We start from the raw sequence: 14,323 nt of genomic DNA, 5'->3' as shown, positions 1-14,323 counted from the left end.
ATGTTAACAGTTAATATTATTGCCAATTTTACTATTATTAACTATTATTATTACCCCATATTCTATACCAACACATAAAGAAGAACATCATGCTTTGTTCTGTGCTAGCTGTCATCAAAAACATGCCAGGATGGCATCCACTGAGGTGGACGACCACTTAGCCTTCTTTGCCAGCAGAAGGTTGCCACCACATACCCAACCCTCCCTTTTTCGTCTCTCTCACTTCTCATGGGCCGTAATGATGTCAAAAGACTTCTGGAAAGTCTAATATGTCAGCCTGCCTCTGTGCAGGAGCTTTGTGTGAGGACAGGTAAGGGAGTAATGATCATCAGGGCTCCCCAGCATCCCAGGGTGCATTTACAGTGGCAGAAGTTGCAGTGCACGCACTGCATCCCTGTTGCTCCAGGACTTTGGCATAGCTGCACTTTTGTATTCAAAATAAGAACATCACACAATACTCGATCTCTGAAAACATTTCAGTCTTTCCAATAATCATTTGTTTTTCTACAATTACTTATTTTCCAGAATTAACCTCAGTGAGTACTGGCACAAAACATTTCCTTATCTTCACAGCCTTTGAATTACTCTCAGTTCAAAAATAAAATTACAAAACATACATGTGTATCAGACACACACAAAAACACTGGAAAAAATAACATGGAAAGTTACAGCTTATCAAATTAATCATAGCTTCTTAGATCTGAAGGTGGAATACTTTAAGATATTGACAGTGGAAAGAATAAATGGTGGCATGTTTTTTTCTGTCATGGGACTGAGTCACTCAGATAAAACTCGCCTGTGAAATATCAGGATGTACAGACTGCAGTAGTTTCCTTTATAATTATCTTTTCATCAAGTTTACAGTAGCAGGTTCTAGAAAAATGGGACTCTCAGACTTTTGAACCTTTTAATTGTAAAACTATTTTTGACCCAATCCCCTGCCCTCCCTCTCCCCTGCCTCCCTCCCAGCCCTCATCTGGGTGAGCTGATAACTTAACAAAATTGATGACGTTTATTGGACTAATCCCACACCCTCACAGCGTTTGTCCACTGACGAAAACAGACAGCATGAGGCCTTCCTCTGACCCACATCTCTACACCTTTCAAAGCACTTCAAAACATACCTTTCCATTCACAATCACAGCTCTATGAAATCTGCCCATAAAGATCCCTGAGCCTCCCAGCAGTACTGGCAAAATACTGCCAAAATGTGTTTAACTGGGAGCCAGAATGTGCTGGTTTTTCAACAGCACCATGTCTAATCTTTGAGTATGGCAGGGTACAGGGGTGATGGCAAGTTCACAGCCAAAATGGCAAACAAAATATGAGATGGAAAAGAAAAAGACACACACACAAAATTAAAAAGAATGAGCCTGTGGGTAGTAAGAAAAGTTATGACACAAGAACAGAGGAGGTACAAGATATGCAGGGGAAGACAAAGAAAACCTTTGACAATCTTTGAAGCTGCACCATTAAAGTCACTACATATTCCCATCTACGACCAACAGCTGTGGCTCTCCTTCCTCTTCTCTCCTAACTTTTTGTCATGAGCTAAAACTCACAGCTGCACATTTTGTTCCTCCCTGGCAATTTTCAGACACTCAGGCAGTGAAGGTTACAATATAAAAAAAAAACAATTCAGTGACCAACTTGCCCCCACATATACCACCTCTCACCCTCCCTTCCACAATGTCCTGCTTGTAGGAATTAAGTGGTAGCCACCAGAACCACTTAGGGAAAACAACGGATGGGAGTCAACCAGACAGTTTAGAAACAGTTTTGGTACAAGAATAAAACAGTTCATCCCTAACCCTTCCTTTCTAAGCCTGGTCATTATATCAACAGCATTGCTCACAGGGAGCAAGGCAAGCTGTGGTCTGATGGGTCTCACCTCTTCCTGCCTGGGAAGGAAAAAAGACATGCTGTGAAGAAAGTAATCTGAACTTTCTCAGGATGTGGAGCTAAAAGCTCAAAGGTTGCTGGCAGCTTGCTCTCTGGATATTATGGAATGTAAAGAAAACACGTACTCAAAATTAGGATTCAGTGAGAAGTTTTTAATTCCTACTCCCATAGGACAAATCAGATTTTTTTTTTCAAGTTAGGGCCGGGAGACACCATTCTTAATGCTTTTCCTGTTCTGCACTACACTGCTTCAGTCATATATAACACAAGACAAAAAAGAAGAGACAGCTCTCCACATTAATACCTAAAGATTTTTCCCCAATCTAAACCCACCAGGTTTACGCACCTGGGTCATGCCACCTCCTCTTCCTTTATAGGGAGACTAACAGTACTTTTGGTATTACATCTTTTACATCCAAATCCTCTCCTACCAGGGGAAACAGAGGACTAAGGATTTCCCTACTGGTGGTGGGGAAAAATGAAAATATCTGGTAATTAGAAAAATCACATTTTCCTCCCAGATGACAAGACAGCCTGGATAATCTGGATATGCTGCACACACAGAGACCTGCTGTACAGCACAGCAGTAGTTGCACCCCAGTAGCTGCTTATTGGGGGTTCTTTAATATGGTCCCTTGCTAGATAGATGTCTTCCACTAGGTGTAAATATTTGGCTTCTTAGAGGAGAAGATAAATTTCTCCTGATGTGACTTTTGGTAGTTTGAGTTTTCTGTTTTTACTGTTTGAGCAGCCTGTGTCTTTAGAAAGGGGGTGGTTGGTTCAAGTTAGCAGTTGGAAAGGAGGAGATAAATCTTCTTTTTCTTGAAAGGAACTCAATCTTTTCTAGAAATGAAAGCTCCAGCCTGGATGCTGTTATGTAGAAAGAGTCCCAGCCAAGAGCCTGGGACCTGCTTCCCCAGAAGAAAGCACCAAGAGGAACTGAGAGCAGACAAGGAGCAGAAGGACAAACTCTCCTGTACTAGAGGGTACTGTGCCATCTTTGCTGAAATGCAGAAAAAACACCAAGTTGTCTGAAATCAACCCTAGAAGCAAGGACGTACCCACAAGGACTCTGCAAGGTGGCAGCAGATAACTCTGTTCTGTCATGTCAGTTTTCTCTGAAAGTCTTTCAACAAAACATCAGCATTAGGTAGAATCATTAAATCATTTAGGTTGGAAAACACCTTCAAGATCATCAAGTCCAACTGTTAGCCTGATCTACTGAGTCCCATCACTAAACCATGTTCCTTGCCACATCCACACATCTCTTAAACACCTCAGGGATGGGGTCTCCAGTGCTTCCCTGGGCAGCCTGTTCCAGTCCTTCATAAACCCCTCCATGAAGAAATTCCCCCTAATGTCCAATCTGAGCCACCCCTGGCACATCTTGAGACCGTTTCAGCTCTCCTGCAAATAGGTGAGCTCACACATGCAACAAAATCTGAAGAGGCCCTGTGCCGCCGTGGAGAGAGGCTCTCCTACAGCCCCTGGAAGCACGGCAGACCTCAGACCTGCCCTCTTCTCAAATCACACAAAGAAGCAGCCCTGTAGGCTTCTCTTCACTAAGCTAAACTCTTCCCTGCAATCCTCATAAATCCTGTAATCATGCCTGCTACTCCCCGTGGTTTCTCTTTGCCCAGTGCTTTCAGCACCCCAGTCATGCAGGTCAGGCTCAATACCTCTTCTTTGCCTGAGGTGACTGGCTCCACCATTGCCTGTCTCTAAGTGCCTTGAAGAGGTTCTCAGCTCATCCTTTGAGACTGTACAACTTCCTATAGGCAAAGACAAACTGTGTCAACTCCATTTCCAAATAGTTAAAGGTCTGGAAATGCCACTGAAAAGGAAGATTAATTAAAAACCCACCCCCTACCTGAAGTCTCAGCACAGTTTATTTGGTTTGTTGTATGTCCTAATCACTGTCATCACTTACCTCCAGCCAGAGCAGCAAATTAGAGCCTGCCGATGGAGAATTTTACATTATTTAGTGTTGTTTGCAAGCTTTCTATTCCTTAACATGAAACATTTTCAAAATAATTTATGTAAGTAGAATAAAACATTATGGAACATCTACCAAAGCTTGAAATACCTCCCACAAAATACTCATTAATATCACTGGAGGCTCCCTCCATCATTTCAGTGGGAAATGAAAAAAAAAAACAATTGTTTATATTTACACTATTTTTGGAAGCAAACTTTTGGCAGCAAAGATGGTGAAACACTATTTTTTTTTTGACTTATTATTTATACTATGACAAGATGAATATAAATTGTTTTGAAAATAAATACTTAGATACATGCCATATATGCGCATGCCAGCAGGCAAGAATGATTTATAACTATCTAAATCTTATATCAACTTTAGACAGACAAAGACAGAGCTGTGTTTTGGGACACGGCTGTATCAACAGCCCCACTTCTCCTGAAAGCCTGTTCGGGGGCATTTCCTCTGTGGGAAACAACCCCATACTAAATGTTTTCTCAGAAGGGCATAAACTCAGCTATATTCTAAATACAGCCCAAAACTCTCTCCCAGAGGTTTCACTGGGAATGACTAACAACTGCATATTGATACCATCAGGAGCACGTATGAATAATAACTACACAAAAGCTGTATCTGCCAAAATCCATTCTGTAATGGAGTAGATTTTACACACAGTTAAAACAGCCTTACCATACATAATGCAAACAAATGAAGCAAGGGCATTAAACTAAGTCTACTTTCACTGTCCCAAGAGTGGTGTAAATCCATTCAGCAGAGGATTTATAGTTTGTTGAATAATTGTCATAACATCCGCATAAGACAAGTTAGGACAATAGCAAATAAATTCATGCTTACTGTTTACCACTTACCTAAAAAAAAAAAAAAAAAAAAAAAAAAAGAGAGAGAGAGAGGGAAAAAAAATGATGCAGTTCCTAGGAATATCTCCTTTCTTATACTAAAATACCAAGCTTTCAGCTAATATAGAAAAGACTGAGGAAGAGAGACCTTACAGCAGAAACTTCACTTTTTGAACACAACAGGAAAATATCCCAAGAAGAGTGCTTCCAGGATACCAGAAGTCTGCTCTAATCAGTGAGGTCAGCTGCCTGTACCATGAGATTTCTATGTATGATCTTCTGCAATGACCCTGCATTCAGCATGACAATTTTTCTGGATGTTGGGTTGCCAATGTTGCTTTCTATGGTTAGTTGTACCCCTTGACTCTTTACATTTAATAGATTAACACAGAACACTGTGTCAGAAGGGAGAAAGAAAATATCTATTTTGGCTAGCCAACGCACAGTTCCCATTCTTGTGGGAACAGCGGGATTTTTCCATAGATGGGAGGACTTTCTGCGCAGTGTTGTTTACATGCCAAAAATAAATGCTTAGCAATGCCTTTATATTGACTTTTAGGCACCATGCTTAGCAAAGAGCTTTATCTTGCACAAATTCAACATTAGATTCAGATTTTTTACCCAAATTTGGCCTGCATGGCACTAGCAGCAATGCGTCTGAAAACTCTGAGAGCCTAGACCTCACGTGAAGCAGAACAGCTAGGGCCAGTGGTGCACTCAAGAAAACAAACACTTCACAGTTCAAAAAATGCTTCATAGTAAACAACACCGGGAGGCTATGGCAAAAATCTTGCCCTCAGGTTTTCAACAAGGTTGTGCTGAGTAACTCCTAGGGCTTCATAAAACCTTTGCTCCCTACTTGGTTCGGAGAGGACAGGAGGAGACGAGAGGGGCTGCCCCTCAGCGTCCCTCAGTCTTGGTAGACCGCCAACCAGCTCCCACAAGCATTCAATGAACTCGGGTCACTACTCCTCCCAGCACTGGGATCTCTGCCCATCCAGTGAAAACACTGTTGTTCAGGAGGAAGCCAGCCCACGCAAGCACACTTCCCAACTTCTCGGAAGCGATTTTCAATTTCTCCTCTTAAAAACTGCAGCTAGGCAGCGCAGCTACAAGATGGCTGCTCAGCATGCGTACAGCAATTCCTCCCTGCAGGGAAGCAGACAGGAAAGGATCTCAGGGCATGGTTATTCCTGTAAGTTGCAACAAGATTTAACCCTGCCACAGCCTAAATCAGTCTGGAAGGTCAGTTTTGTCAGCCACGAATTAGGAAAGTGCTTCACTGGGATGGGAGTGATGGGAGAAGGGAGGGAAGGAGAAGCTCACCGTGAAGAGCTCTGGCCAACGGTGTGCCCTTTCTGTGATAACATTCCAGTAAATTCAGTCTCAGATCCCAATAAATACTACACAGCTTAGGGAGAAAATATTTCTGAATGGTTCATCTGAGATCCTACCATCACTCCAGATCAAAGATGAATTCACTTTCATTTAGCTTTGAATTCAGTTCTGCCACAAAATGCTTCATGTATCTCTCCTCACATCTCCCTGTACATAGAGAAACAATGGTTCGAGGAAGCATCAAGAACACACACCAGAGACTCCAAGATTAATGCTCAAATACTCTTTGGAGAGCAAAGGGGATTTTTCTGTTAACTGTGGAGACTTTAAAAAATATTTATACAGAAAACTTTCAGAAAAGTAAGTTTCCCTTAACAGCCACTTCCTTTCTTTTAAAGTTTGGTGTGGGAGGAGTCAGGTTTTGCTACCTTAGCCCTGTGCTAAACTGCGTTTTTGTGTAAATATAAACAGGAATCACTTCACCTCCTACTTAACTATAGTGAGCTAGAGCCATGTGCAAAGAGCAAGTAGGAGCAATGTTGCTAGGCAAGACTGACGGTTGTTTCCCACTGATACGGAGCAAATCACCAGGGGAGAGCATTGTGCTTGCCTGGAGGTGAAAGGGCAGCATCTGCTGCAGCAGACACACCTGTGTGTTTGCACCCAGAGAAGTCAGTGGGACAACGGGAAAGCACAGCTGAGCACATGCAAGCACCTCCTTGACTCCAGGCATGCGATCTGGAGGCTGAGCAGGACGTGAGCTCCCTCTGATCTCTCCCAGTGCAACCACTTTCACTCACATTCCTTCTGGGATGCTCATGGCTGCCAAGGAAACACATCACATTTCTCTCCCCCCCAAGAAATTCCCATGGCTATGCCTTCTGAGATGTCTGAGAAGATATTCTCCATGTATCTATCAAAGCCTTACACATTTTCCTAGTGCTGCTCTCGGGGTCACAAGTAGTGCTGGCTGGCGGGTCCATCAAGGAAACAAGCCATACAAAAATGATTTTGTACTTACCTTTCATCTTCTTATCTCAGGTTGTTCTGCCAACAAGGAAGGCAGAACTGTGCCACTGTCTGCCACCTGTATGTAAACAGCAGCAGAAATCCCCAGCTGCTTAATACAAATCAAGCTTAACACTAGCACAAGAACAGAGAGTGCATGCTTCCCTTTTTCTCCACCGTGAAACACAGAGCACACTGCTCTGTAGGGTGCACAGTTGCACATTTTCTCTTTCTGTGTGTCTAAAAGCCCAAATTCAGGCAGCTAAGGAGGAGAGGATATGTGAATGGGTGACCTAAGCACTGGACAATGCACACCCAACATGCCAGGAAGGATCTGGTCTCTGTGGAGCTCCGGCTGCTGGCTGACAGACAGTTATCTCCATTTTCCCCAGGTCTGTGTGATGGTGTCCAGGCTGTTTTCCTCTCCTAGGATGGCTGACTTTTTGTTTGGAAAGAAGGACAAGAATCGATGCAGCTTTCACCACACGGTTATTGAGACCCCAGGAGAGGGCAACAGCTTCACACAGGACTGCTGCAAATAGTCGGCTATCAGAGAGAGAAAGGGACGAGTCGAATGGAGAGCATGTCCAGATAAACAGAAGATAGCATTCATTGGGAAAAATCGCTTACAAAGAACAAAAGAGAGAGACAAGTAAGGAACAGATGGGACCAGGACTGGGAGCAAGGAAACCCAAAGGGAAGCACACAATCAGAAGGAAAGGAAGTGAAATCAGAAACACTTTAGGAGTAGGTGAAATCTAACAGTAATCCCTCACTCTCTCATAGCGTGTTTAGCTACTGAAATACTGCACTAACTACTTCCCTAGCGGTTTGTTAACCTATCACTGCCAGAACAGGCAACCTGCCTGACAAATGCCTCACCTACCAAGAAGTGACCTGCTTAACACCCCCTTCTAAGTAAGCTGTGGGAAACATCTCACTTCCTTCTTTTGTCAGCCTATGACACTCAGCTATATTGTTTTCCAGAAATTATTTATGAAGCTGAAATTAATACGGAAATCCAACTCCTTGATCCTTTAAGGAAACCCCAATTAGCAAAGCCACAGCTGTAACTCTATTCTTTATTGCCCCATTCTACCCCTCCAGGGGACCATGTTTCCTCCCACAGGCAGGGCATGTGACAGGTCTCCAACCAGAGCCCTGGGAGCCTGCCGTTCCGCTCTCTTTCCAGCCACCCCTGCATTCATATGGCACAAGGAGCCTCATCTGTGGAGAAGATACCGATTCATTATGCACGTGGAAGCTGCAGATCATCTCTCTTGCTTCAGCACGAGGATCTCAGCGGTTGGGGTGCTGACTAAAAACCTCACAGCCTGCTTGTTTTCCTACAGAGGCACAACAGACAGCCTAGGGCTCCATCCAGACCGATTTTGTGAAGACAAAGTTGCTGGATGTCAGGAAGGACACCCACCACTGAAGCACTAGTGCTGGTGAGCTTCCCAATGTGCTAGAAAACCAGTAAAGTGAGTTTCCCCTGGCACACCAGACAATCTGTGCACCATTAGCTGGTTGCCTATACAGTAAGACATTCTGGAGACTGGATGTCATGAGATTAAGGCCCAGGAAATAGAAATGCCCTACTCAGAATGAAAAACAGCACAAGGTCCCTGAGAGAGGACAGCATGTGACACCCACGTGCAGAAAGTGAATGCTGCTCACTACACATGATCTCAGAAAAACACATTTAAGTTCTTTCAGCTTAAAAACTCTTTAAGCCCTTCTGAGTGATAAACATCAACATGCACATTCTCGTCCAGTGTCACTTCTGCTGACAACTTCAGCCCATCTTAAGAAAAAAAATCCAGACAAAAAAAAAAAAAAAAAAAAACACAACGCAAGAGTATAAAACAGTATATCCTTGTAGCTTCTATAATTATCCCACACTTCCTTCCCTGACATCTTAAGCAGCAGACTAAGAAGAGTTTCTGCCACACTCACAAAGGAAAGGGCATTCTAGTTACCACATGGGATGACAGAACAGGGAAAAAGTTACCTGGAAGCATCCAGAAAGTCTATTTTTTGATTGGGAAACTGGAGCTATGTTGTGCAGAAGCAAAATCCCTGTATCAGTGAAAGATGACACAAGAATATAGGCAAAAGCCCAAGCATGCATTCACCACTTCAGAAGCAGCTGTAGCAGCTGGCCTGATGTCAAGCTGAGTGGTCAGTGCAGTGAGATGAGGAGAAAACAGCTGAGGCAAGAATGAAAGACATCCTGATATTGCCATCAAAAGTGGTAATTCCATTTTGCAAACTCCATCTCTGCTAGAAGCCTAGCCCTGCGTGCTGGGTTTTTGCTCTTTCCATCGTTACAGTCGTGCACGGAAATTGTTATCTCTAGCAGAGACCTCACCTTCCTGCCCCATCTGTCAGCACAATCCAAGACTTAGAATAATGGCATCCTTGAGCATGCCAGGGACAAAAAAACACAAAGAGAGGACACAGCTGTAGGAACTAAATACATTATGACCTCAGAAGAAAAGCAAACGTCTTGATAGGTTCTGAGGAGCAGGCAGCCAGACAAAAAAAGCAACTTGTCAGACAACCTTGGTGTTTCCTGAGGAAAGCTGTTATTCTGCATTTGTTAACCTTCTGTAAAATTACGGGTGACCAGCCGAGTTTCCCCAGGGTGATTTAACCCTGCTAACGAATGTCAGCCCCCTCCTGAACTCCCCCAGCCCTGGCTTCTCACTTCCTACCCCACTCTGCTAGCACAACACACCTCAAATGGTGGGGCCAAGCAACACCCGGCCAGCTCCCCCAGCAGCTCCCAGGCCATAACAAGCAGCCCTTCTGCTGTTCCGCATGGGAAAAACAGCTCTTTGCCCTGGGAAACACACAGCTTGCCCTGCACTGTGCTCCGGGCAGTGGTGCTGCCAGCTGTCTCCCTTCCCTTTGCTGTCCGGCCTCGGAGAGCCAGGAGGAGAAACCACCAACTCCCGTCTCTCCAGATGAGATATGTCAGCAGTGAGACTTGTACTTCTGGCCAGCCTCTTCTAGGAAGTTCTTCTGAACTCATCTGTAGCAAAAGAAAAATCTAAGTGGCAGTTTATGTTATGATCTCAAAATCTCTGGAAATCACCCATTCCACCATCTAGTGGAGCTCAGGCAGACTGTAAGTTGCTGCCTTTCACAGGTATTGCAAGACCCAGAATGTAGTCCCGTGACTCTGAACTCCTTTAGGGAGATGGGAGCGTTGCCACATGCTTTTAACTATAACCAGATTTCTCACTACATTTTTTTTAAGCTAGTGCCATGGCAAACAAAAACTGTTGCTTCACAATTCACTCCCAAAAGGTCATATGTCTTTAAGAACACAACAGGCCACCACCGCCTTTTCCAGAGAAATTATTCACGTACTTAGAGCTCATGCATGATGCTTCTCTCATTCTACTGTGCTTGATTTACAAAAGCCCACACAGGCTGTGAATGCTACTTACAAATAAAAGGAAATCATGTGGCCTTACTTTCAAAGTCACTTTATTTGGCTTCTTTTCAGCAAAGGCAAATACACAAAGCAGGACAGTCAATACACAAGTAAAGGATACAACTTCACATAAAGAATAAATAAGCAGCAAACGTGAGACACCACTGAAAATACACATTTGATTAACCAAAGAAACTTTCAAATCTGAAGCAAACTGCAGGTGCTGTGGCTAAAAATACTTATGTAAATTCATCTCAAAACTTATTTCATTTGGAATTTTTTTTTTGAAAAAAAAAACTTAAAACTCCCCTGCTTTCTGTACAGAAAAGAAGGAAAGTGCAAATCGAGACTACAAAAAAGCCCAACTCAGAAGGAAGGGTTTCTGGTATCTCAAATCTACAAACAGAAAAATAGAGACCAGTTGGTGTTTGGAGTGGATATTTTTTGCTAGGAAAAAAGTAAAATAAATAAATAACACATTACACTTGCACAGAAATGTCACCCCTCATGTTCTCAATAATACATGTGGACATGAGCACGCACAAAGTTTTGCCAGACTCTCGAGAGGCAGCCACTCTGGATGGCGGTACTCTGACCAGACTTGTTCAGAACAAAATTTCTGTTCTGAATGAATTGGCCACAAATCTCACAGCTGTAAAACCTTCTCTGTTGATTTTTTAAATAGGCAGTTCATACAGTTGGCTAAGACTAGCGCCAGGTGCCTCCAGAGCTTCCTTCCAGCCTCAGCTATTCCACACATCTGGGAGATGGCAGAAACCAAAACACCACATGCTTCATGAGACAGAGTACTTCATGTGCACAACCCTTTGGTTATCAAACCCAAAAGAATGGCAGTGATCCCAATACACTGGCAAATATTAAGACGGAACAAAGACTGAGCAACACCTTAAACATCAGCATTCGGAGTAGCACAGAACGTACTGGAGGAACCCTGCAGTCCTCCCGTCTGTCTGTCTGTTCTGTCAGTAAAATTGCAAAAGTTGGCATGCCCAGAAGTAGGCTTGTTTTTAGCAAGGTTCACGCACAGGGAGGTCCAGTGAGGACTCAGGAGGCAGTGGGCACGCTTAGGCATTGGCCTCCTACAAAAAAGATGAGCTGAAATGCAGTGTCTGGGAGCCTGCTCTCACACAACCACGTGCTGCAGCAGAATGAGCAGGTGGCACAGGCAACCAGAGAAGTAAGCCTGGAAATGATCATACGAGCAGACATGAGTAGGATTTAGGGGGATAAAAGACCAATAAATAAATAAATAAATAAATGGAGAGAAGGGTTCCAGTCTTACCTGGAGCAGCTTGCATGAGTAACATGGAGTCTATGTGCTACTGAAAACACAGCAAAGTAGTAAATTCACCTTCTGTAAAACTTCCCACTGATACCATTAAATCCTCAGTAGTGATGCAGAGTAGTTATCTCAGGGCCTAACATCCCACATGACATAGTCAAAGTATGGGAAAAAATATTTAGGCCAACAGAATAATGTTTGTGCTCAAATACAGTAAGAAAAGATGAAGACAGGGGCGCGACTATTCTAAGCAGTGCATACAATGACCATGAGGAAAACAGAGAAGGCTAGTCCATACAATTTGACAGCTAAGCAAGGAGCAGGTTGGGTTAACAGCACTGTAGCAGGAAGACATAGAGAGAATGACAGCAAAATAGAAAAGGAAGAGAGTATCTAATATTTTCACTACTGGATTTTGTTTCAGATCACTTACATATTAAATAATATATATATATATATATATATATATATATATATATAAACAACCAAACAACAACAACAACAAAATGAAAAACAAAGCAAACAAGTAGGATTTAAAAGAAAAGTCAAAATAAATTACATTAAAAACTTCTTTGTCAACTGTGGTTGCTACTGCTTCTAATCTGTCACCTGCTGTGGGCCCTATTTACCTTTTACCAACAATTTTTGGCAGATTTTCTCTCTAGAAACAACTCAGAAACACGGCTGTTGTACACTCACTGAGGAAAAGGAGTTGCATCAGGTGGATAAGAAAGAAGAAAAGGTGATGTCAGGAAGGAGATGAACAAGGAGTTGCACCAAGTAAAACTGCAGACAGCTATTAGCAAAAATACTCCCCACCCCCATCTCTCTACTGAGATCAATTATGTACTGGAAGAAGATCCCCAGAGAGCTCACAGAGCCTCCATCCCTGGACATCTTCAAACTTCCATGGGAAGAAGGCAAATACATTTGGAGACTGGAGGTACCAAGATTGATACAAGCATAGCAGATGTTGCCTGGCTGCAGAAGGGTGGACTACGCATTCCCTTTAGTCCTGCTTCTTGTGAGTAACAGATAACAAGCATTGTGCTAGTCTTTCAGTGATGAACACGCCATCTAGACAGTGCAGTGCTCTGGTCCTGATGCATTTTCCTTTTATCACTGCTACTTTCTAGCCATGGAAGTCACTGCTTTTAATGTTGACTTCAGGCTGCCAGGCCACAATGGTCAGGTAAGATGAATGGAAATCCTCTAGTATCCTAGAAAACAAAGGAAAAAAAAGGAAAAAGGATGAATTGTGGCCATCGTGTTGCTGCCCCAGGTCTTGCTGAGCAGCGTGGCTGCCAATGGAACACACTCTGTGGGAAAAGGCAAGGAGGAACAGTCACAGAACTGCCCTCCGGACAACAGTCACAGGACCTTCCCTGCTACATCATAAGTTACCTATCTTCCTAAAACATCATGAGCAAGCCTTCAACCTCTGCTCCCCCTTGCTTCTTCTGTTTTCTACACATGATACCTTACCTCAAAGAAGAGGGTCACATGCCTGCCACACACAGGGTCGTTACATCAAGCAATCCATGACTGAATTTCTTAAGGAAGAAATTCTTCACTGTGAGGGTGGTGAGGCACTGGCACAGGCTGCCCAGAGAAGCTGTGGATGCCCCATTCCTGGAACTGTTCTAGGTCAGGCTGGATGGGGCTTTGGGCAACCTGGTCTGGTGGGAGGTGTCCCTGCTCATGGCAGGGGGTTGGAATTAGGCCATCTTTAAGGTCCCTTACAACCCAGGCCATTCTGTGGTTCTATGAAACCCAAAACACCTGAGTCCAGGCCTGCTTACTCCAAAAGCTGGTGAGACCCCAGGTGCAGCCAGAGCCACTGCTGGCACGGCTCCTTGCCAGCTTGCCCTACACTAACAACATTTGTGCCCCTGTCCTCCCCAGCATGCCCCAGATGGGTGCTCTCAGGAATGTTAGGTCCCCTCCTTGTTTTGTTATGCTCCAGGGAGGAATACTCTTAAAATTCACAACCAGCTGCACCTGGGGAGCCGTCAGGGACCCCACCTCAGCAGCAGCTGCCAAGAGACTTTACTGGCACAGAGTGAATGAAGTTCAGCAGTGGAAAAGGGGTTTTATAGACCAGTCTAGATTATTTACATTACACAAGTTATCAATGTGAAGTTGCATTTAAGTTAATGAGTGATGGAGGAAAACATGCGGCTACTATGATCCAACGATGACAGCAATCTTTTCTTTTTTAAAAAAGTAATGAAAAAGAGAGGAGCAGAAAACATAATGCCAGTGGGAAATTTGCATCAAAGCCTGGTGATTTTGATCACCAAAGTTTTAAAATCAGTCACAGAACCATTGAACGATTTGGGTCAAGAGGGACATTAAGGATCATCGCAAAATCAACAGCCTAGCTTAGAGTACTCTATTATTCTTATTCTGAAGCAGAATAAGCAGAAGTCTTCAGAACAAGTATGTCTTGACGTTCATCTGCTTGCATCATCTGGAAACTTACT

The 14,323-nt window shown here is 43.5% G+C and overlaps 1 protein-coding gene across 4 annotated transcripts in view; it reads right to left on the bottom strand.

Annotated features, from left to right (window-relative positions):
* The window catches only part of LOC118160447 (OX-2 membrane glycoprotein-like), a 41,004-nt gene that overhangs the window by 12,546 nt on the left and 14,135 nt on the right, over nt 1-14,323 (bottom strand). The window contains exon 7 of one of the 4 annotated variants that reach the window (XM_035315173.1): nt 12,379-13,057. The exons of the other annotated variants lie outside the window; for them this stretch is intronic. Coding sequence (XP_035171064.1) covers nt 13,050-13,057 — 8 coding nt within the window. The 3' untranslated portion in view covers nt 12,379-13,049. Of the gene's footprint in view, nt 1-12,378; nt 13,058-14,323 lie in introns of those variants that run through there. 4 annotated transcript variants of the gene reach the window in all.

This window comes from Oxyura jamaicensis, chromosome 1, assembly GCF_011077185.1.
Source record: "Oxyura jamaicensis isolate SHBP4307 breed ruddy duck chromosome 1, BPBGC_Ojam_1.0, whole genome shotgun sequence".
Taxonomy (NCBI): domain Eukaryota; kingdom Metazoa; phylum Chordata; class Aves; order Anseriformes; family Anatidae; genus Oxyura; species Oxyura jamaicensis.
This window is presented reverse-complemented; position numbering and strand designations above follow the sequence as displayed.